The sequence below is a fragment of the Salarias fasciatus genome, chromosome 16 (assembly GCF_902148845.1).
Source record: "Salarias fasciatus chromosome 16, fSalaFa1.1, whole genome shotgun sequence".
Lineage (NCBI taxonomy): Eukaryota > Metazoa > Chordata > Actinopteri > Blenniiformes > Blenniidae > Salarias > Salarias fasciatus.
The window spans coordinates 31,757,614-31,782,560 of record NC_043760.1 but is presented as its reverse complement, the minus strand read 5'-3'; the positions used below and the strand labels follow the sequence as shown (position 1 = coordinate 31,782,560).

At 44.0% G+C, this 24,947-nt stretch overlaps 1 protein-coding gene across 3 annotated transcripts in view; it reads left to right on the top strand.

Moving 5' to 3' along the window:
- fgf14 (fibroblast growth factor 14) overlaps positions 1-24,947 on the top strand; it is a 105,410-nt gene that overhangs the window by 59,053 nt on the left and 21,410 nt on the right. For 2 of the 3 annotated variants that reach the window (XM_030112170.1, XM_030112172.1), the window contains exons 2-3: positions 17,243-17,353; positions 19,119-19,222. In XM_030112170.1, coding sequence (XP_029968030.1) covers positions 17,243-17,353; positions 19,119-19,222 — 215 coding nt within the window. Of the gene's footprint in view, positions 1-8,112; positions 8,877-17,242; positions 17,354-19,118; positions 19,223-24,947 lie in introns of those variants that run through there. The other variant, XM_030112171.1, reaches the window with a different exon arrangement.

Genomic DNA, 24,947 nt, shown 5'->3' with positions numbered 1-24,947 from the left:
TGCGCCTGCTGCAGCTTTGCTCTGCGATAAGACAGAAGGAGCAGCAAAACAATTTGTTGTCTCTTGATTTGTTCCCGGCCGTTCTGAAGCTCAGTAATTATTATGGTACATCTCATTTGTTTCATCCATAAAAGAGCCGACGTGTGAAAACAACAATTTGTCATTTTGCTGGAGTTATGTGCCAGACTATTTTTGGCCGTGACTTGTTGCCAGACAACCAGCAGAAATGTTGAGAGGTTTATGGTCCCAGCAAGACGCTTCTACTCATAAAATCCCCAAATATGCATCACGCAGGAGGCAGAGCAACCTTCAATTTCCTAACTGCCAACAGGAACGTGCAAAGTATGACATTTTCTAATTTATTTTCACCATAATCTTTACTGTTATTGTTGTCATAAACTTTACCATCTCTTGGGATTTTTTTGTTCTTTTTTTGCATCTTAAGCTTCAGATGTGGGGAACCAGGGTTGGATTTCTGGTTGTGGCAGGATGGTCAACCAGCAGAGAAACCCATTCCCCCCACTTCTGTGTGTGTGTGTGTGTGTGTGTGGTAATTTGATGCTTGTGTACAGGAGCTGTCATTATTCGTAATAGTATGAACGGTAGAAATTGACTGTGATGGATCTGTGCTCCTCGTACACCTGCTTTCCCATCAGGTATCATCTGTAGCCTGCAGATTGACAGAAAGCCAGCTAAAAAAATACAGTCTGCACCTGAATGCCATTGAAATGTGCTTTTTATTAAACAGGGAAATTATTCAAAAACTGCTTTAATGGTCAGGCATATGCCCACTAAAGTAATAACATAAAATAGAGCACTTTTACTGTGTTTGCTGTAAATGACTGTGCCTTGCTACATTTGTCAGGTATAGGCATATTCTCATGAATATTATCATCGGTTCCTTCCTGTCTGTGTGTTTGCAAACTCCCTGGCTGCATATCCACCATGCAGTCACAACCTGCGATACTTTTCAGCTCCGCAGCAGAATTGCCTGACCTGATTTTCTTCATATCTCATCTTTGCATGTATAAATGGAGCTGAAAACGACCTGGCGTCACCCTCATTACCATTCGATTAAGCCTCCCGGCATCGAAATGCACCCTGACCCTTCACCCGGACGGGAAAATGATTCATAATAACGTGAACAGCCGTGCATTTCCAAGCGAGACTAGCGCATTGTCTTTGCGCACACCCCACACCCCCGTGCACTGCATAGCGAACAATAAACGCCCACACACATATGCACACTTGGTGTCAGCCTTCAGCTCCTGAAGCAGGCCTTGCCAGAGGGGTTTGGACTAATTGATATTCTCCCACACTGCCCAGGGCTTCTCCAAGGAACCTCGCTCTGCAGTGCTGCTGACAAGGCACATTTCATCACTGCTGCAGACTTAAAATAGGATCAAAAGAAGAGGCAGTGTGTGTGTGTGTGTGTGTGTGTGTGTGTGACAGAAAACCAGAGCAGAGAGGATGGCTGCCACCAGTATGTGGACTCCCTTGTGAATTGAGACCGTGTTTTTTGCCTCTGCCTGTCTGGTTTTTGATGCTTTACTTTTGATTCCTCTCTTTCTGTCCCACCTCCCGTCACATCAGAGTCCTTACATACCCTCTTGTTGCCTCCTCCCAAATTATGCACCCTTATAACGGAGTCGTTTTGTGATTTCCGCCATTATTCACTACTTAGCTAATCGCTGCCAGGAGGGTTTCCGCGGGGCTTTCTTTAATCATTGCCACTTGTGCCCGTTTTATTCTGCTTCCACTTGTTGTAATCAGGTTTTCTTCAAATGCAGAAAAGTCACAGTATGTGGTTACAAAGCCCCCCAGCTGCTCAGATCCTTTCTCCTTACTGAGTGACCTTTAATCCTAAAGCTATAGTGGTCAAGAAGACCTAATTAGTAGCCTTCATTAGCCTTATCCCCACAAGCTAAACAAAATGTCCTTATTAGACCTTCGTTCTACCTTCATAGCCAGAGTTACCTTCCCTAACACCCCTTGTCTGTGGGCTTTACCTGCAGGCGCAGCTACAGTATGATATAAAAGATAAATTCATGCAAGTCTATATTCTGAAAATGAAGAATGCATCTTGTGTCAGTGATTGTAGTGCTTGTACAGTTGAGCGATGTAAGATGTCTTCTTCCGTACTCGGGGTGAGGGCGTTGGGTAAGTGGGACTAACAGTTTGAGGTCCCTGTGTTTCATTAATGTCACTGTCGGGGGGCTCCACACCTCGGGCCCACTCCAGTCTCCTCCCTGGGGGAAGGGCAGCGCTCCATCACACTCACAACACAGAGACGTGTTGTAATGTGGCTATACATATCCTCTGGTGGCATATTTAGTGTCGCTTACAGCGATTGTGTGACGTATATTGAGATGATTTTACGACTCTCTGCATGAGACGATGAAGCGACTATTAAAAGGTCTGTGAGCAGGCGTCGAGGGTGCCGCTCCACTTGTTTGGAGCCTAATCTGTCCCCAGGGTTGTTTTCTCACCCTTTCATATGCATCATTCAGTCACAGTGAAGCGGGAATGATCCCACTGCCAATAAAGCAGCATCCATACGCTTGTTCTCAGCTGTTCACTTCAGGGAGTTCTTTCATTCATCCATTCACTCGTTCATCCATCCATCCATGTTATCAGACAGCTGCAGGGAATTTCTCTTTCCAGCCTTTGCAGTCCTTTCTTGTGTCGCATAAACTGCATTTGAATTAGAAACTGAAGACACACTGCACAGGAAGATACATGATCCAGTCAAATACCTGCCACCACAGATGGACGTGGGCCTACAAATGCTCTCACCCTGATGCTGATGCAGCTCATTTGCCAAATACCACACTAAATATATCCACGCCATTACAGGGTACACTCATCAGCCATAACATTATGACCGCAGACAAATGAAGAGAATGACTGTTATTATCCTTTGCTGTAACTCACACCTGTTAGTGGGAGGGATGTATTATTCAGCAAATGAACATTTTAAGCTCACAGTTTATGCGTTAAAAGCAGCAAAATGGCTATCCGTAAAGATTCAAATGAGCTTGGCAAGAATCAAATTGTGATGGCTTAATGGCTGGGTCAGAGCAGCTATTGTGCTTTGTCTTAATTCTGCTGCCGTCTTTTCAAAATTATTCGAGCTGTGAACAAGTGGCATGGTCACAGGAGGCTTATTAAAGCTTGTGATCCCATGCTGGCCCCACCTCTCTACTACCAGATATTAAAACATTTGCTTCTGGCATCTCACTAATATTAGGCAGGTGTTCAGAATGCTGATCAGAATCTGTGCTCAAAAAGACGCAATAAAAAGCATCATTGCAGCAGCATTTTTTAAAAGTCAGCACCACTGGATTTAGCTGGACCTTTAACATACACAACTACAAGAATGATTCACAGAGAATTCGGGTAAGAGAGAAAACAAATCTCCCACAGTTCCACATAACGGCCCCAAAGTTAACCCTGCTATCTTTTACAAACACTTTATGGAACTCGTAGCTGTTAGGTAGAGTTTATCAGCTGACATGGCTGACATACCCCCACATTAACCTCTTCACGCAGTTTAGAACCTTTTGAGCTGCACACAGAGAAAACTTGTGCACGAGGAGAATGTGCAAACTCCACTCAGAAAGGCCCCCAAGGCAGCGATCAAGCCGGAGACATTTTTGCTCTGAGATGTGTGATTTTTGCAACAACAGCAAAACACCAACTCTAAAGTGTATTTTGAATCTGAATTTTGATGAGATTCAGCTTAATAATGTGTCAGTTTCACTTCGGGGGAGATTTTATGAAAAAAAAAAAAACACTCAAATTTGCTTATAGCTGTGCTGACAGGCGTCCCAAAGAATTTGACGAGAACAGGTTTCCTGGTATCAGCAAAAACTTTGATATAATTGCTTCTTAGATGCAGTCATCCTGCACTGCTTCATTCTATCCAGGGTCAGAGGTGGTTTGAACTGATCAGAGCCAGACGATGAACAAAACCAGGTTACACACGGACAAGAGACCAGTCCTTCATGAGGCACACACACAGAGTGACAGACAATCACACACACACACACACACACACACACACACACACACACACACACACTCACACCTCTGGACAATTTAGAGTCAGCTGTTAGCCCCAAACAGATGTTTTTGTGGGAGGAAACCTTAGTACAACCAAAAAAATCTCCACATGCACAAGCAGAACATGCAAACTCCACACAGACAGGTCTCCACATCCAGCCCAGACTTGATTCTTGCTGCGATGTAATAGTGCGAAACGCTATACCCCTGTGTCGGTCCATAAATTTATAAGTACACTTCATAAATGCCGGTGCTGATATTCATTATCTTCAGGCTGGGATCCCTTGACCTTTGTGGCTTATGCCCATCATGCACACTTAATTCATGGCCACTTAGCAAAAGCTCTTCATATTTATTCCCCTTTTACAAGCTCTCGATGTGCACTCGTCTGTCTTCGCCCTGTGATTACCTCGGACGATTAGACTCATCTAAACAAATGAGACACACACACAAGCACTGTAGGATACTTACAGTCCATAAGCGGGCTTTCTCAGCGTTTACTGCTGCATTAGATGGACTCGTGATGTTCACTGATTAAACAGCTAAAGCACTGGGAGGAAGAAAAAGACCCGAGGAAAGAAAATGACATAAATCCCAGTAAAGAAAACTCACTTCTCATGGCAAATTGAATTAGCTGTGTTTTTGATAAAGCAATGTAATTTGATTCCAGAGACTTAGACTTCTTGTATTTCACTGAGCCTGAGAAGTGCTGAGCCCCACCGCCTGTTTTCCCTATCAGGATGGGTGATAAAAGAACATGGCCCTGAAGCAAAGCAATAGCAATAATCAAATGGGTTGTTTACTCTGCTTCTGTTGGGTGACATTTGCTTCGGCTTGGCAGCAAGACATCTAGCTAAGATAATTTAATTTCCTCTGTGGAGATTGGATTTAAATGTCCTGACCTGATGAGGCTGTTGTTGCATTCATCGTTTCCTCTGCGTCACTGAATCTGAGTGCATTTCACTCGTCATGTTTATTTTCTTTAGCACGGCAGATGTGCACTGTTCGCTGGTGTATTAGTGCAGTATTTTCTTTGTATCAGCAGACGTGCAGAAACTAGTCAGTCTTGCATTTATTTGTTTCCTCTTAGCACCAGCTTCATTTCATGCAGATCCTGACCTGAGGCAACATTTAGGCCTATTGCATTTGCAACAAGGCTACAGACAAAGTGTCCAAACATGTTAATCCAGCTGTCTCTCTCCTTGACTCTAGGTAAGGAATGAATGAAGTGTTTAAGGTGTTAGTGAACAAATTAATGTGAACAGCTCGAGGCAGACTCTCAGTTCACCGTAACCATGTTAGATCTTGGAGGGGGGAAGTATAAATGGGGCATTAGGAGTCGCAGGCATTGGTCTTGGCTAAAGAGGGCTTTGGAATGGGACTGCAATGGATCCTCACACATTTACATGCAGGAGGAAAAAAAATGTAGGTATGTGCGCACTTGTTTTGCTGTATGAGTGGGTGCATAAGAAGCCTAACGTGCTTTTTTTTGCACAATAGAAAGACACTGTAGATTTTGTAACTCTGCTTTCTTGCATGTGAATGTTTGTCTGACCTCCTAAAAGGGTGTCCATGCATTCAACCTGGTGTTGTGTGACTGAAAGGAAAAGCCTCGGTGAACGGCCTCCTGCAGAGCTGAACTGAGCCCAAACTGATGCTTTACCTTTTATTTATCAGTGTAGAATTTATGGGGACCCTCAAGTAACTGACATGTTGATGCTCTGTTAGGAGCAATGACATGAGATTATACTTTAACATTTATATCATTTGTGTTTTATGCTGATTAGTAATAATAATGATAATAATACAAAACCAAGCTAAACAGTATCAAAGCACTATGTACTTTTGGCTTTTTGCAGGGTCAGTTTTCTAAAACTCCTTATTTACTAGAATTTCCTTTTCCTAAATAAAAGAAAAGAGAAAAAATGCTACTGCTAATTTACTTTTATCTGCAGAAGAAGGCCACCCTGCAGGGCAGATTTTACATAATTTATGGCCACCTATTGTTTTGTTTTTGTTATTGTTTTTTTCTTTTGAGCTGCAAGAATAGTAAATTGCTTACAAAGTCAGGCATTGCAAGTGGCCCAGAGGACTGCAGAGAATTGATTGTCCATGAAAGGAAAATGGAAACTCTGAGATTCAGCAGTGTGATGGTGACAGCGCTGCTGTGCAGGATGTTGTGGGGACCATTGTTGAGCTGACAGTGTCCGCTGCTGGTTGGAGCGTTAACTGCATGTCTGTGTCTGTGCCTGCACAGCTGAACACACACACACACACACACACACACATATACACGCACACACACATACACACTCACTGCATGTGTGTGTCTTGAGGAGGTGGGAAGAGGAGGATTGCATGACCAAACTCTGCTGTACGAACACGCGGATGATTTTACCCGTAGGCTGTTGTGTTATAAACGTCTTACATGAGTGCAAATGCATTTCAACGTGAATTCTGTGCATGTCTCAGGGAAAATCCTGTCCATTCACGGTCCGGTGGTTGTGAATAACATCCACTCTCGGCTTGCTCTGTTATTTGTTTGGCACATCACTCAGTCATATGAGCCTTCGTATGTTCTTGTAGCTGGATATCAACAGGTGAGGCAGCTTTACGCACAGAGGAGGACGCACACCAAAGCAGTGCAACGCAGCACTCCAGTCCCCCGTGAGCCCAAATGTTTAATTACAGCCACAAACAGCAGATGGCTCTCTTGAGTTTTAATTTCTGCTCCTGTGATTGAGACTTAGATGTTATTCGGCCCCCAAATCAGGGTTGTGATTGCATATGTAGTCCTCCACTTTTTGTTTTGTTGTTGTTGTTGTTTTGTTTTATCGCCTGATTCCGGCTCCACGTTGAGCTGCAGGAAGTGGGTGGGGTGCAGTTGCAGCCGTCTGTCAGTCATGCAGGGGGGGGGGGGTTTACCTGAGACATCAACCAGGTCGTGGTGGACGGTCAAGTACAGGTTATGGAGACGTTTTCGTCCATCGCTGATCTGCGGTGCTGAAACGAGAGGCGCTGTCCGTGGTGCTGAAACCACAGAGCCTGGATGCGGAGTGAGCCTGAAACACACACCCGGCGTTTGTGCCACGACACGGAGCATAAATAAAGTTACATCTTTTCTTTTTCATTTTGTTTCTTTGTTTTGTTTTGTTTTGTTTCACATTGCAGATTTCCCTGTCTTGTAGAGGAGAACAGGTGCACAAAACGGCTCGGCTTGATCTCTGCTGTGAGCGGTCTAATTTCAAAGTAAATGCAGTGAACTACCGCAGAGCACAAACTGGAAGCGTTGAAGAGTGAAACCTCACACTCTCATGGCAGCATGTAAACCGGCTGTTTATTCCCTTTCAAGCGGGTTTCTTGGTGGTCGCGAGGGAGGGAGTTGGGGGAGGGCGCCCGCCTCTCTCTGCCGTCTGCTAACGAATGGTTAGGACTTGTTGATGGGGGAGAATTGTTGATCCGGGGCGTATATAGACTGAAACGAGTGACCACCACTTCCTATCGCCTCTATTTCTTTGAACGTGGGAAAACAACCTGCGCCGTGTTCGTCCGTGGTGTTACTTTCCTCCTTTATCCCCGTTACGCATTGATCGCCATACTTGCATCGCTCTCTCTCGCCTTCACTGTCTGCTCCAGGAGAAAACGCACGGGTCGAATTGACAGCTGATCGCCGGGGGGGTCAAGTTTTTATATATGTGTGTGTGCGTGTGTGTATGTGTGTGTGTGTGAGTGTGCAGCCTGTCACACAATGCAGACGTCATCTCCACAGGACTCCGATCAGCTTTCGGCTGTGCTTTTTCGCCCCCTGCCCGGCTCCTCTCTCACTGTTGTGATGTGGATTACACTGAAGAAAATGCCTTTCTTGAATACGATCCGCTAAATCGACCGGTGATTGGAATATAACTTGGTGTTAATTGAGCTACGACTGCGTATTTCTTCTCATCTCCAAACGCGCGGCTGTGGCTCCGTCGCCGACTGCCTCCTGCAAACTTCGTCCGGGCTGCTGCGCCTCCAGCCGGGTTGAGCCCCGTAGGAGGCGCCTGTGTTTGTTTAATTGCTGGCGGCGCACATGCACAGGCGTCCCCTCTGCAACCCAAACAGTGACTTGTGACAGAGCAACACCGACGGCTTGAAGGAGGAGGAAAACGGAGGGAGAAAGGAAGAAGGAGTGGGTGAATTTACCGAGAGAAGACCGCAGCCGGTGTTGGACATTTATGGAGGCGACGCTACAGAACATTTCACAGACAATGAACAAATACGTCCCTGTAAAGGTATGAATATTCCTCAGAAATCTACGTGAGTTTGGCATAGCTCTTCGTCAAGACTGTGGTCACTGATGTATGGAATTACGCATGAACTGATCCCATTTTCCCACCATGCTCATTAATTCCTCGAATGATAATGACAGCTGGTTCAATATCGCAATTAACATGTAGTATTTGGACAGAAACCAAATCCAGCTGCTAAAAATATCATTTTGACATTTGACATCGCGGAACAGACCACTTAGCCGCCACCATGGGACTGTGACCCGGGCTGCGAGCTCCGAGAGGCGGCTGTTTGTGTAGTCTGCGCTCCGCGTACAGACTGGACCTGAGCAGTTGTGACATTTTGAGCCATGGCTGCTGCTATCGCAAGTGGGCTGATCAGACAGAAGAGACAGGCGCGGGAGCAGCATTTGGACAGACCTTCGACCAACCGACGGAGAAAAAGCCCCAACAAGAACAAGGGGCTCTGCAATGGGAACCTGGTCGACATCTTCTCCAAAGTGCGCATCTTTGGCCTCAGGAAGCGGAGACTACGGAGACAAGGTCTGGGAACTTCAGTGTGCAAAGTGCCTTCTTCGTTGGCGGTGGGCGTTATGCCTTCATAAACATGTGCATACATCCAGACACTGGCTGATAGTTCAATTATTAGGCCTGTTGCTGCTGTAATTACATTTACATCTGTAGAGATAAACCACTGCTGGTTATGCACATTTACCAAGATGCATGAAAAGTAAAAAAACAAAACGAAAAAAAACCCCCATAATAATCACTTTATTTCTGTGTGAAGCTCATTGGTTGAAAATAACCAATCTGCCTGCGATTTGCATAGCATCCCAGGCAGCTGACAGGCTCCTGACAACTGGTAACAAATGCTCCAGACTGGTTCTCCTGAGCTGTCACCTCAGCACTGTGAAATGGGGGCCTGATGGTTATGAAGCACAATACAAAAAAATTGGTTGAACTGCTTATAGACCTGCTTACATCACAAGAGCCAGAAATGAAACTCATTTCTATGCAAGTAAAAAGGTCAATATCTCCCATGGAATGGAGGTTACGCCTTTCAAACGTAATCTTTTCTTGCATAATATTACCAATTCCGGGGCCAGTGGCCTCTCACTGCTCCTGCTGATTTTCACTCCAATTATGAAAATGTCATGAACGTTTTTGCTGTAATCTGGCAACCTGGGATCGTTAAAGAGCACTGTCAACAATTATTGCACTGCTAGAGTCAGTGTCACAGGTGTAGATCAGTTTTTCTACAAAAAAAACAAAACAAAAAACAAATAGGATAATTCAGTTAGGAAGGAAATTACTGTGATTGTTTTCCTCTGGTTGCTGAATGACAAAAGGCAGACGCATGTTCCTGTCTGACTCATCAGGTATCAGACCTGTTGCGCCACACATACTCTAAACATTGAAAACACTTGAATATCTTGTCTACAATGAAAGACATGTTTAAAATATGAGTGTCTCATCCTGCCTGCTTCCACACTGAAAGGGAACAACACTGTGAAATGTCTCCTTCAGAAGTCCTTACTGATTACATGGATTAAAATGGCTTTGATAAAACAGGATCTATATAATAGTCCATAGAGAACACATCTGGACGTGGGTCAGGGTGCATCAGAACGGGAGATTATTATCAGCTGTCCTTCAGGCTGCTGCCTCTGTCTCGCTGTGGGCGTGTTTCAGGATCTGTCTGTTTGTGTGTGGCTGTCCAATATTTGTGTCCTTAAATTGCTCGTCCTCCTCGGTCATCTCTGAATTAGCTTGTGGCAGAGCCATCTATTTTTATTAATTGTCACTAATCCAGAAGCCCCCACAGTTGACAGATGTGGACAGATTATGCTGTTGGTTGTTTGGTTGTGGGATCAATTTTCCGCTGTGCCAAGTGGAAAAAAAAATCTTAAATTGATGCCTTGTCCTGGTTCGGTGTGTGTTGCAATCAGTGTAAATATTTGTAGTTTGTCAGATACAAATCTGTGAGTCAGAAATGTGGAAGCCAAGTAAAATTGAAATGAAAATCCCGAAAACATCACACCTGAGACACGTCAACTTGGAGGCCTCCAGAATCCTTGATCCTTGGTGATCCAGTGTCACGTGCAAGTACGTATTAGTGCACACCGTCAAAAAGTACGACCCTGCTGCCTGGAAGATAAGAAAGACTCCAAGATGCAAATAAAATTAAGGGAAAAGCTGATTTATAAAAGGGGTTTTGTCCTCCTTTTTAAAACTCTAATCAGAGCAAACACTCTGTTTTCTCTTGCTTTATTTTTGTACTGTTTGTGATTAAAGGCCTAGTGGGAATGCACTTCATTAATTTCACACTCACATGAGAATTAGGAAAATCTTTACCAAATGATATTAGACTTTTCTGCACATGCCACTGTTTCTACCCTTCCACCCCCATATCTCTACCCTTTCTTCTCTCCCTTATTCCCTTATTTCCTCCATTATCACACGAGCACACAGCTTAGGAAGACTAATGACTTGTTTGGTGTGCCTAATTTAATATTAGACCCCGAAAGGACGTTTTTTTTTGTAAGTGATTAAAACTGAATGCACCACTGATCACATGTGCTGTGATAACACAGGCTGATTTACACAGTTGCCTTCAGTTCCCAGGTGAAAAAAAAGGAGGAAAAGAAAAGAAAAAAAAACACCGTGGGTTTCTCTAAGGCAGCTGAGCCTGCAGAGAGCAGAGCAGCTTCTGCCACCAAGACTGTGACTGTGCATTGAAACCACACTCTGCCGCCTGAAATGTGACAGAATGAGGGATTTAAATATTTTTACAAAGGACTTTTTTGTCATTTATTGATTTAGTGAGTGAGACATTATCTCGTTTTCTGAGCTGCATTGATTGACTGGCTGTTTCGGTCAGATACAAAGACAACTTCACAATGAACTCTCGCAAAGCTTTAAAGATCACAACAATTTGACTTTTTATGTCACTTTTATCAGATGAATGCTGAGACTGCACAAAATATTTGTAGTTGTTTGCATTTTTTTTTCACGAGACTGCTTACATTTCTTTTTCAGTTCAGGTTTATTGGCATGGTACTAATTGCAGCATAGACTTTGCAATTTGTAAAAACAGAGGAAAATCCAGGAAGAAGAAACCTCCAGCAGACCCAGTCTGGGATAGTAAGAAAAGGAGTGGACAGAGAGCGAGTTGACAACAGCCAGGAAGCTAATCCACGAGCCACAGATGTGACAGAGCAAAGATCAGGAATCTCCACTTCCACAGCCGATGGTCCTGCAGGATGGTAAAGAGAGAGGGAGGGCGGGAGGGAGAGAGAGAGAGAGAGAGAGAGAGAGAGAGAGAGAGAGAGAGAGAGAGAGAGAGAGAGAGAGATCCCAGACTACAAAGTAGGGAGAAACTCTTCGATTCCTCTGTCATATTAGCTTTCGTTTCATATCGCCCATGCATTTCGACAGCAGCTGCAGAGCCAGTGATCACCCTGATTTTTTAAGGGATTAGATGCGAGTTGTAAATCCTATTACAGTCAAACCCAGAAAGTGAGCTGGGGGCATATCCAGCTTGGGTTAGTCCATAATCTCACGGCTCTGGCTCTAATTATCTCTGTAGATTAGATCCATAAATCATTAGATCATGTTACAGAGACCAAACCATCAGATTAGCTTACATGATTTGGAAACACAGAGCCATGAAGGCTTCCCTGCGCCTTGTTTGTTTATCTATGATGGGATGTGCACCTTGCCATCAGATATTGATGAGATCCCAGAGCTGTTGATGCACGAGAAATAAAAAAAGGAGAGACGCCTTACGTTTTCCTGATCCAGCTGTATATGACAACACAAGCTACATAGAGGGGTTTTTCCTTTGCAGGCTGGAAAAGCCCTTCTACTGTTCCAGAAACATTCAAAGTGGGTCAGGCAGGGCAGGGCTAACAGCAGTCTACAAGTGCTGCAGCTGTGCTAGTGTGTGCATGGGTCTGTGTGTGTGTCCTTATACTGCTTCGCTTGTATTGCATTGATCTGTGTGTGTGTGTGTCTCTGTGCTTATACACATGCACACAGAAGCTCACACAACAGAAAATAAGGGAACTCGAGGGGCAGGGGGTGGGGGGCTGCAGAGAGACCACTTAAAAACACCTTTTTTGTGACACTTCAATTAATTTATGTAGAGAGGACTTCTGCCGCAGAACAACACAATTTGAGATCTTACAGTTTTGATGCAGTTTTCTGAGGAAACCCCCTGCTGCTGCCAAACCTCCCCTCTGTTTCCCTAGAAACAAAGAAGTGCACGTACACATACACACACACACACACACAGTGCGCCTGTTGTGAAAAAAAAAAAAAAACACAAGTGCGACTGTGCGACAGGGAAAGTCCAATTAGAGTAGAGCTGGGTACTCCATCTGTGATAAAGAGCATTGTTATTTTACCATTTGGGTCTGTTATGCAAAGCGAATATTCAGGCCGACAAGTGGAGCGAGACAAAGAGGAGGTGAACAACAGATAGACCTCCTTGACTTTGGGAATACCGCAGAGACGTTTGTTTTTTCAGCTCTGGTTTTTTAAAGAGTGTTTGCACCACATCAAGCTTGTCTGACTGAGCTGAAATGCACTGACTGTTTGATAAAATGCACAGGAAGTGAGAAAATTAGCATTGTGGAGATTTGTTCCTATCGTATAACTATACTTCTTGCCAGTAGTGTAATAAAGCATGTGTGGGATTAGCAGTAAAGCTGAGGATGTGGATTGCATGCATGAACAATTTGTCAAATTGCTTTTTCTTTACTGTTGCTATTGACTGTTGTTTTGAACTTCTGGTAACTCGTGCTGATAATCAAGTGTCAGTTCAGCTGTCAAGATGTGGTTCTGCGTCCATTTGTGGTCTATTCTCTGGTTGTTCCATATTAAACTGATGCTCCTGCCAAGAGTCAACAGCAACGGCAGATTTTCAATCACATGCTCATCCCACAAATGCATATTCCTCATAAACGTGACAAAAGAAATAAGCTTCCTGATGGTATATGTTTACAATTTATTGCCAAGATGCACTGCTACAACCAAGTGATTTATCATCATCATTTATCAAGTAATTCTCATCCTTTCGTGATCATTTTCTTCCACTTAACCTTGTTGTATCTGTTGCAACTGCGTCTCTTTCATGCATATTTTCTAAACATGTCGCGACACAAGAGACGGTGTCTGTGATGTGAAAACTGGGGATAATAAATGGTTTTTGGTTCTTAGGAGAATAAATTACCATTTATTGACCGCCAGTGAGCTTGACCTACAACCTGTGTCACATCAGTGGGTTAGCAGCTTTATTAAAACTACAGAAGCCATTATGTGAGGGAAATGCATGTGCTGGCATACATGAATGTCTGATGTTAAACTGTCAGTCATAAATAATACTCCTGAAGACATGATTGAATCCCAGACTTATTCATTCAGACAGCCGTCAGAATAAGATTGGACATCAATCAGCATATATTACCCAGGCTTATCTCACATTTTACTCATGTTACATGTTTCTCCGCTTCTTATTCTGCTTCAGTTTGGATGAATTAGCTGAAATCCTACAGGTTTTTTAGTTCGCTGCCTGCTACTTGGAAATACTGACGCTGGAGGGGATATCTGTGTGTGTATGTGTGTGTGTGTGTGTGTGTGTGTGTGTGTGTGTGTGTGTGTGTGTGTGTGTGTGTGTGTGTAACTTGGCTCCTCCATCATACTATAAATCATGTGACGCTGGCTGCGTTCCCTGGGGCGACCGATCCGGTATAGCTCCCTCTCTCTCTCACACACACACACACACACACACACACACACACACACACACACACACACACACACACACACAGACCTCAACCAGCCAGCCAATGGTTATGCAGTTTTAATTATTACTGATTGCTCCCGACTGATTTGTGCGCTGAATCAATCTCACACTCAGCCAGTGTTTAAATGCTGGTCAAAGTCATTAATCGATCACAGGTTTGCCAACTTTGTGCATCTGCACAAAAGCATTTGCTCTAAGGAATTGTGCTCTCATTAAACATCCCTGTGAAAACGTGTTTGAGGATTGAGAAGAAGCGGCCGCCCGATCCATCATCATGGTTGGTTCTCTAATATGGTGCTCTTTAAGTATACGGGGTCATGTCTCCCTGCAGGGGGAAACACCCTGCACGTCCTCCCTACACTCCGGCAAGTCACCGCCGCCGTTGTTAGGAGGTATTGGTGATGCTATATTCAGGTTTTACTGCATTCTACCTGGAGAATGCGTCTTCCCAGTGAGACGTCCTCCTGCTGCTCTTCGCTGTGGCGTTAATTCCAGGAAAGAAGACAAACTGTGGAAAAGACGATCCTGAATGAACCCAGACTGTAATATTTATTTTAAATGCAGTTGTAAATGTCTACTTGGCTGCTGTGATTCAAACCCTGGGTCCCCTAGACTCTCCAAAACACTATTACTTTCCAAAAATTACTTTTTATATTCCAAATTTAGCACATTAATGGGTATAGTTGTCACATAGTAATGCAATTAAAGAGTCATTACACCCTGTTTGATAGTATCACAGTCAGAGCAATTATTCTCATTTGGAAAAAAGGATTTTAAAAGACTCGCCTAATGTTTTGCATTAATTAGAAACTGAAGAAATTATCCCTGAATGTAAAGTCCTAAAATGTGTTTTTGGTGAGGTGAGGTTTTAATCAGAATATAAAAAATTTAATTAAAGTAAACATTAGCTCAACGTAATGGGAGGTGATTAGATGAGTAATTTAACAGGAATAGCTGGCTTAAAGTTGGCATTTTTTTCCTTTTGCCTTTCAGTTTTATAATTGTTTTCTATGTCCCAGAAATAACCACGTATACAAACAAAATTTTAAGAAATCATAGTTTCTGTTTGCTGTGGCCACCTACAAAAAGCAAATAAAGCAGTTCATGTATCAATTTGAAGAAAGAGAAATATTTCTGCACATCCTCAGATGAGACGCTGTAGTGTTATTAAACTGTGTGTGTTTTTACTTCGCTATTCCTTCACTTTTTTTGAAATTTCCAGTGTGCTGCTGCAGCCTGGCCGAACATCACTGCGTGCTAACAAACCTTCTGTTCTCATCAGGATAGATGTGGAGAAATCACCAGCAGGAAGTGAATTACCAATGAGACTAACATTATGATTCCAAGCTTATGAGAGGTTTTATCAAACGCGAACCGCCTCGGGGCTTTGGTCTTCCTGCTGTGCCACGTCTTTCTTTGCAGAGTTTACAGATTACACACTTCCTACTTGCTTTTTGTGAACGGCTCCCACTCATGAGAAGCTTTGAATTGGGCTGTTTGTCCACTTCTGTCACATTAAAAGGGTTTTATTCTCCACTTTAAAGTCCATAAAGCAGAAATAAATCTGCATTCTGAACTCTTCTCATGCACCAAAGACAAACGTGAACCAATAAGTCAAGTTTCTGTTGTTCAAAAATTGGCAGATCCTTCACATTATGCCCCACATTCTTAAGCTTTGCTGCTGGTCTCAAAAGTACTGTCAGCTGAAAATGAAACATTGAACAGATTTACACAAAGATCAACATCTTTTTATATCATTTAAGAAAATTTGACTTCTGAAAAATACATTCTTGGGCTGTTGGTCCACGAAATCCTGTTTTCAAAAGAAATTCTCCCTTTTATTAAGTGATTTTCTGTGCTGGAAAAAACTTCCATATAAAGGTATAATTGAGTTAACGTACTGAATGGATGTCAGTCGTATCCAAAGGTCATCAGGTTTTTACAGAAACAGCGGCGAGTAGAGAAACGCTGCTGTCTGCACATTGACATCTGTCTCTGAATGAACGGCCGCAGTAGCTGAGAGGCGGCTCAGTGTAAATGTAAAGCAGAGAGATGCCGTCACCGTCCTGCCAGCGCGCTCCGACTCTGCTTCAGCCACCGTCTCATTGCTTTGGTGAGGCGACGAAGCAGCTGCACTGAATGCTGAAGCAGCGCTGCAGCAGCAGAGAGGCATTTTCTCTGTCTTTCAGGCAGCAGGGGAAGGTCTCAGAGCAGCCTAATGCCGTCACCTGACAGGAGGACGCCCTGAGCGGCACGGCTACATGAAAAAAGGCTTGACTCTGCCCTCAGCAAGACCTCTTGAGTTGTCCTCTGTGGGTTCTCTCTCTCTCTCTGTCTCTGTCTCTCTCTCTCTCTCTCTCTCTCTCTCTCTCTCTGTCTCTCTCTCTCTCGTGGAGCGCGGTGGTTTTGGCTCAGGTGAAGTTGACTGTTCTCGTTCCCCGGGGCTTCCTTAAAATGAGATCCGGTGTGATGGCTGTCTCTACAATAAGGCTAATGTTGATGCTGTATGACCCCAGACCCCCACAACCATGAAAAAAATATTGTTGCACCGCTCCAGTACAAGCAATATCTTTTTTTTTTTTTTTTTTGAGACTTCCTGACGAGCTCGTATACACACAGGTTTATTAAAACGTGCTTTTTCTTTTTTTCTTCATTGTTTACATTTTCACTTTTCTTCATGTTATTACCTACTACAACGTGACTCGCTGAGCTGCTCGGGCTCTGTGCAATTTAATCTCACTGGTTTATTTACAGTATCTACAGTATGTGTCTAATTCCCCCGGCGGGGCAGCGAGGAGAGACGGAGATCAGACACTCGCATCCTGCACACGGAGGGCCCAGAGAGGGTGCTGTTGGGTTCATTATGGCAGTCGGGCAACCACAGATTAATTCTTCCACCTATAATTGGAAGGACTATTTCTGAGCAGGATGGGGCTCGTGCACCTGCAAAGTTGGGCTTTGCCTGTGGGAATTTAAAAAAAAACTAAAGAATGCAGGAGTCACAGCAGATCTGGTTTGTGTTTCATGGTGTTTTGTCAGTGTGTGGTTGGTCTGCCCAAACTACAGTCTCACGATTCCTTCTGTTTGGTTTCTCTTGCAGATCCCCAGCTCAAGGGTATAGTGACCAGGTTATATTGCAGGCAGGGATACTACTTGCAAATGAACCCCGATGGCTCTCTTGATGGGACCAAGGATGACAGCAGTAATTCCTGTGAGTACCCTTGATGTTAACGTTCAGCCTTGTGGATCAAACATTTGAAAGGAGTCTAAAAAAAAAAAAGAAAAAATGATGTGAACTATGACACAGAAAGTGAATCACAGTTACATACATTCCTTAAACAAGGCCACACTCTGCCATGCATTATACTTCAACACAATATTTAAAGCTGGATTATCCCTGTGGTTAAAAAAAAAACAACTAACATTAATCCTTTTATGGGGCACTCTCCAAAACATGAGTCATCGGAGTGTTTGAACCTCGAGGATGTTTCTCTACTTCAGCACTTTAAAGTCAGTAAGACACACTGATCATTGACACTATGCAGTGAAATCTTTTGCAAATTGACCAAAATCTCACATATTTTATCATCTGAAATTAAAAAGAAGCCTCGTCTCTTTAAAATCATTTAGTTCTATGTTATTTAGGGAAAAAAGTCCTCTAGATATGACTTACTGCACTCATCAGGTGTATATTATTTTCTATGCTTCATGCAGATAAATTCATCAATAAGTCACTAACCTGTGCTCGTACATGCATTACTGCCACATAATGACTCTGGAAAAACACGTCACTGGTTAGTGAGACACTGTGCTTGAGCCAAGAGGTCAAATTGTGTTTCTGCTATTAGAGGGAATACACAAGTAAAGCACCCGTCTCAATAATTAACACTGCGTTTTCCCCTTTACTCTAGTATTCCCATCATTTTACCACAGGTAGAGAGATTAGATCTCTTCCCCATGACGCCTCGAGTCAAGAGCGGTCTAATTCTTTCGATGTCTTCCTGGATTCCACCTTCAGGATTACACAGCTCTGCTCTCGTCTGAGAGGGAAAGTGGACCAGGAAACAGTAGGCTTAACAGGGAGGAAAGGGTATTATTAGCTTGTTCTGGCTCTGCTCCTCTCCCGCTCCGGGCTAGGTGGTTAATTTGATTCCTGGGCTCGGTGCTAACGTTAGCCTGACACTCCACATTGTGTCACTTGCTCCTGCCACGATGAGGAGATGTCACATCTGATGAGCGAAGCGGGCTTATTGAAACAGGAAGCATTGCACAGGGGATAGATCATGTCAGTATAACTCAGATCAAGTCGGGCGTTAGCGCTGTTTGCAACACTTTAGATTTTTTATTTCATTAAATTGACTAGAAATTCAAAGTCTTTCACTTAGTTCTCTCAGACTTTCTCCCAGGCTGCCTCAGACCTGCCAATACCAATCACTTCAAGGGTCAGGAGAACCTGGTATGCACTTTTAAGTATCCGGCGTACACATGCTGGATGTCACCGCCACGCCGTTCCTGTTGTTTCCCACCAGTACAAACAGTAGCTATTACCAAGCAGACCAAGGACTCTGCTACAACAACAAAGGTGCTATTAAATCCGCCACGCACCAGCAGTGGCCCCAATTACCACAGCTTCCCAGGTAGCGCCGCGCCGTGCGGCCGAGGCCACGCCGCACTCATCACGTCCGCCGGCCGCGCTGCAATTCATCTTCAGAGATTACCCAAATGCAACAGCTAGCGATTGTATTATCTGCACTTTGTGAAGCATTAATGACTTACAGCTCGTCTTTAGATGATGAATTGTGCTCTCATGGTTTTTTTTTTCTCCTAATGCGTTTAGTGCCGAGTTAATATCAGGTCTGTCTGTAATCTTGATGATGTATAGTGACGTTAGCTTCTGTTTGTGTGTGTGTGTGTGTGTGTGTGTGTGTGTGTGTGTGTGTGTTTGTTTGTGTGTTTTTCTCTGTGTGTTTTCCCAGCTTTGTTCAACCTTATTCCTGTGGGCCTCAGAGTCGTCGCCATTCAGTCCGTGAAGACAGGGTTATACATCGCAATGAACGGGGAGGGCCATCTGTACACATCAGTAAGCACTATTCTATTCTATTCTATTCTATTCTATTCTATTCTATTCTATTCTATTCTATGTTTCTGTTCTATTGTCTTTTCTTTGTGTTTTTTGTTTTAACCAATTGAAAATAATTGCTGTTTTCTATCAGTTGCATTTTTTCTGTTCTCCATTTTCTTTACTCCTTTTTCTCTTTTTCGTTCCTGTTCCATCTTTCCTTGTTTTATTTCATTTCATTCAGAGGGTTTGTGATCTTTTGTTGTGTTTATTCTTTTCTTTTCTCTGGGTATTCCTTTCTATATAACTCTATTCTGTGCCTCTCTATTCTATAACAGAGCCCCCTTTCCTCCCGTGCCTTTATATACAGTGCAGCGTGTGAAGCAGAAATGGTTCGGACTGAAACGCATCAACGTTCACTGTCATCAATTTCCATATGAAGCTCGACACCATTTCCAATGAGGGTCTCAGAAAATCTGTGAAATATTTGACACTTTTGCAACAGGATAATTGCATTTGCAGTAAGGTTGTGGATCCCATTAAGAAGAAATTCATGCATACCCGTTTCAATTCATCAGGTTAAATGTCCTGGATTGCTTTCTGAAAACAAATTTGTATTATGTGACACAGTTTAGGAGGAGCTGATATATAACCGTCATACTGGGTGTAGCGTGCCATGAACAGGAAGTGCTGTTATCATGTGACATTAGGCATACAGTATATTTACCTCAGGTGTAGGGACATGTAGATGACATTTTTGTACAATATTGCACACAGTGTGTATCCATTCTTTTTCCCTATGTTCCCCCACTGTTGACAGTAAAGCCTGTTTCGGCAGGCCAGACAGCCAGGGGAGTGATAAGACCTCACCCCAGCGCAGATAGTGCTCCCGTCTCCCTCCTCCACTCAGTCCTCTCCCAGTCATTCAAATCAATCAGCGGGAGGAACATTGGGAGGAGCCCCCCTCCTCCAGACAGGAGGATCCATCAGAATCACAGTCTGCTCTTCCCTCTGCTGTCCTCATGTTTCTAATCCTCCGAGCGCAGGCCGGGAATAGCCATCTTATTCCTCATTCATTACCTGGGAGGTTTCGAGGGTCTCTTCACCTACTGTAGCATGCAGTGCTATTCCAATGGACTTCTCTCACGCTTAATCACTGCTTGACTTAAGCCATGAAATGAAATTCATTGGAAGAGGATTGACCTAGAATCCTACGGATTTTGTCATCAAATTGCACACTGGGGATTATAAATCAATATATATACTGTATAGGTATATATTTATACATATATTACGAGTACACTTCTCCCCTCCAAAAACAAAACTAGAGATTGTCGACGTTCCTTCTGTTGCTTTCACACAAACTATCTCCTTCGGACACACCCTTCATCCTGCGACACGCTTGATTGCGAGGTGTTGCTTTCCTGCTCCAATCATCTGCTCTCTCCCACCACAGTCTAACATGATCCTGTTCAACAGCTCCTCCTCAAATTCTGCCTTTACGAAGGTATTGAGTCACATTAGAAGTCCTTCAAGGTAAAAGATTAAAACAGTTTAATTTCACTCTTTGATGATCTTAGTGTTTGCAGTTTGCGGTCATGTTCAGCGGGGAGCATGGGTTTGAAAGTTCGGGTCCCAGTGACAGTCACACAAAATGCCCTGTCTAAATGAAGTTTAGTTCATCAACATGATTGTTTCTGATTTCACCTTCCAAGGCAGTGGTTAGAAAGTGTCTGTATGTGACTCATTGTATATTCATGCTGATGTTCTGGGATTAACTTGGAATTCTCTGAAGCCAAAGATTGATGAATGAATGGTAACTGGGGGCTGTGTGTTGGTGAGTTCTCTCACCTTCTGGAGGAAGTTTGTGTTGTCTGGGTGCTCTGGATTCCTCCCACTGTCCACAAACATGGTTTTGAGATTACTGACTCTGAATCGTGAGGTTGTCTCTTTCTCAGGGTCTAACCTGCTTTCACCCAAAGTCAGTGTTCAGTATTGATCTGAAATCATCACCTGATCACAGTGTTCAGCAGTCCTGAACCTTCTCCCTGCTGTTTTAATGCATGTTTTGACTGGTGGTGTGATTTGAAAAGCTACTGCACCTGCTTCGCTGTACAGCAGTGAAGTGTTTGGGCTGTGGGACGTATCATCGTGTTGATTTCTCGACCTGTTTGAGAGCTGATAGAAGCTGTTAATTGAGTTGACCCCCCTCCCGCAGCGGTGTTAGAACCCGGGTTTGAGTCTGCGAAGTGGTTTGTTGCTGCGTCCGCCGTGGTTTCATGACCCGTTGGGTCCAGACAGGACTGCTGTGCCGCGGATCCTGTTCTGGTCAGCCGGAGCAGAGTGTTCCTCAGACACGCTTGGCCCCGTGTCTCTCTCCACAAACCTCCCTCTGTTCCTTTTACAGCTTATTTCTGTGCTAATGGCGGTTGTGATCAGACCTCCGCTCTCCAGCCACCCACTCACAGGTCTCTTTTTTTGCTCCTCAGAGTGTGAATTACCCCGGTAATGGCGGCCTTGTAAGATGCTCTTCTTCCTCCTCCATCTTCTCCACCCCCTTCTCTCTGCCTCCTCAGTTTTCCTCTGTAAGCAAGGTGCAGCCGTTCCTCCTATTATCACTCCGCTCCCTCACAAGTGACAATCTGGCAGGCGACCTTTTCTTGACCATTAGCGGTATTTGATTTTAGTGCACTCACATTTTCAGAAGCTACTTTGAAGGATGGCTTTTAATCCTTAAAAACATGCTGATGTATGATCAAAGCGCCTGGAGAAAATGTGAGGGAGGGAAATATTCTTTCTCTGTCTACTATAATTTCTGTAAACCAGGGTCATTTTTACATAAGCAGAATTTCTTTGGCCAAGTTTTATTGTATCACAATATTAAATACATTACGAAGGCTTTTACCATGATGATGTACTTTGATAATGAGTGACACTCGAGGTGAATCAAAAGTAGAGTTCCTCTCTTTCAGGAAATAGATGGAGAGCCCATTCAAGGCCTCTAGTGGTGCATCATATTCTTTTGTGTGAAGCACCCAAGGCGCAGTGTGCGGCTCAAATGACAGAGATAGCATCAAAGTGACTGTGCAGCCTGGCACAAAGGACACGCCACGGAATAAAGGAGAGTTCAATCATCTCACCCCTTTTCAATCTGCTCCTTTTGTATCTGAGCCAATGAACTCCCGGCTAATTTCTTTCCCAGGCTGCTCCCGGGATTGGGCATTTCTTCTGAAATCTAATAAGAGGAGCGTAATTCTCCCAGCTTGTTTGGAAGGTAGCAGAAACAGGATTCATAGGACTCTCTGACTGATTACAATACAGCTGGTAATGCAAAACCAGCAAAATACAAAAGCGATGGAACATTAAAAAAAAAAAAAAAACCTTAATTATTCTACAGAGATAGCAGTAATGAATCTCTAAAAGCAAGGAGCGTTGGATGGTATAGATTTGTTAGAAATGATGAAATTGGGGTAGCAGAGAATGCAACTCTGTGGCGCTCCTGTCGTTCTTCCATCCTGCTGTAACAGTCTCCTACCATCTCTCGAGTGTAAAGGTTCGGCATTTCATGGTTGGCTGGTTTTCTTTAGAACCAGTTCCCCGTTCTCTCACTTCACTGGAGTCTCCCACCGCAGGCTTTCTTTATCAGGAGCCTGCACTTGTTAGTGCTACCTTTCATGATTGTCAAATTGACTTGCCACATCAGTTGAGTGGTCCTTTTAGAAATGAAATCCTTGAGAAGACCAATCTGGAGCAGCGCGGCGGCTTTAGCCTCACTCGTTACCGGCTGTATCATCAGCCGTATGAACACAGAGGACGGAGGGCATCTGTTTCCTGTAGTGCCCCATTCAGAGTGTATGAGAGCCCCGAGGAGCCCGGCGTCGGGGCTCCTTCAGGTTGCATCAATATGAAAATGAAAGTGCCGGGTGGCTGTGTGGGAGAGAACGGAGAGGAGCGCCTTGTTCTGGAGTCGGCGGTGTGAAGCCGACGGCGTCCTCCGGGAACGTTCAAGCCAGGAGTCTCTGGAGCCTAACTATTTGATATTTTCCTCCCAACATTCCCATTCATCTCCCAACCTGCGACTCGTCTTCAGTCGTCCTGCTCATATTTGCTGCCGTGTTCGACGCGGCGTTCTTCTTCGGGGGACATGGTATTTGGTGGGTGAAGAATTCACATTTACCAGACATAAAACATCGCAACGGGAGGTCATGGAAGATTTGAAGATTGGTCTCATTGTTAATAAATTCAACAGATATTTAATGTGAAGTGCTGCTTCCGTCGTCTGTGGCACTTCGTTTTTCCCCTTTGACCAATTCCCCACCGTCTGGACAGTGCTGACATTTAAGAGAACAAAAAAAAAAAAAAAACACAAAACCTTAAAAGGGAAGAGTCTATCTCAGTTTATTAGCTGTGTCACACACGTGCTTTAATTTCACCCTGCTCTGCTGGAGAGCAGACAGGTTGGACAGCACGGCGCTCCTTTAAGGCTTCGGGAATGGCAGGTGAATTAACAGCCGTTTCCGTGTGAAAAATATAAGAGTCAAAACATCTTTCTCATCGTCACTGACTCAGACTGGCTCAGACTGGCTCGGGCGTGAAGGTGTGTGAGGCTCGGAGACGCTCATTGTTTCCAGTGTTGTCCCGGACTGCCTTTAACGCAGTGTCGGTGTGAGGGAGCCGGGCGGTCAGAGGGGCTGGAGGAAGAGCAGCTTCATGCATTAATAAACAACAAGGGTGGAGGCGGGCGTCAATGCTGAACTGTTGAACTGCTGCTCCGGGCCCAGACCAGATAAGAATAGATCACGTCGCCATTTCCTGTCACTGTTGTTATTAATGACTTCACACTTCTCGCTTGATGTAAGATCCTACAGAATATTCTTGTCCAACTTCTCCTGATTCTTTGGAGGGTCTGTGGTTAGTATGAATCCGTCCGACCCAGACTGTCGTGAGCAGGGCTCAATTGGCAATAAGAAAAGCAGAGAAGCTGGGAAAAGGAATCTCCCTGACCACAGATTTCCCCCACTGTGACGCCCCTCCAGAAGCTCTCCTGTGCCCCTCAAGGGAGTCCCACGCCACATTTTGAGAACCATCGGTCTGCTCTGTCGAACCGTGATTGGAGGGGTTTTTTTTGTTGGTTGCACACTCTAAAAGGGGAGTCCCCGTGCAGCGTGTTTGGCTACCTGTGGGGATTATACTTCTCTGAACAATAAATCATGAAACACACCACGCCTGATTTGTCCTCCATCTCTTTCCAGGTCAGCAGCTTAAGGTCTATTAATGTCACATTTCCCTCTCCACCTCGCTGCTATTCCCCTGTTTATTTAAAGCAATTAAGAGTGGGCAAGTGCAGCTGTTTTCTGAATCACTGGTTTACATGACACATATTTATGACTGGAAGAATAAATCAATTTCAGAGAGATTCCTGCAGAGCGTTTTGGGTTTTGTATGGTATCCTGTGTGAGTTCCATGCTTTGCTTCCATTATCTGATTTGTTCCAACCACTTCACTGTGATCACCTCATTTCTTAGCTTCTGTGCTAAAAGCTAATTAGACTAGTATTCAGTTGTACTTTATAAATTATGCTTTTTATATTCCTCAGCTCAACGTTTCATTGTAGTGCATTTACTAAAGGGTTTTCCTCAATTATCCCTCCCTGGTTTTTACATGCTCCTTGCTCGGACTAATTCTGACCACAGAAGCTTTCTTGTTTCTCTGGATATCAAAAAGCTCTCTGAAAGAAAACAAACTT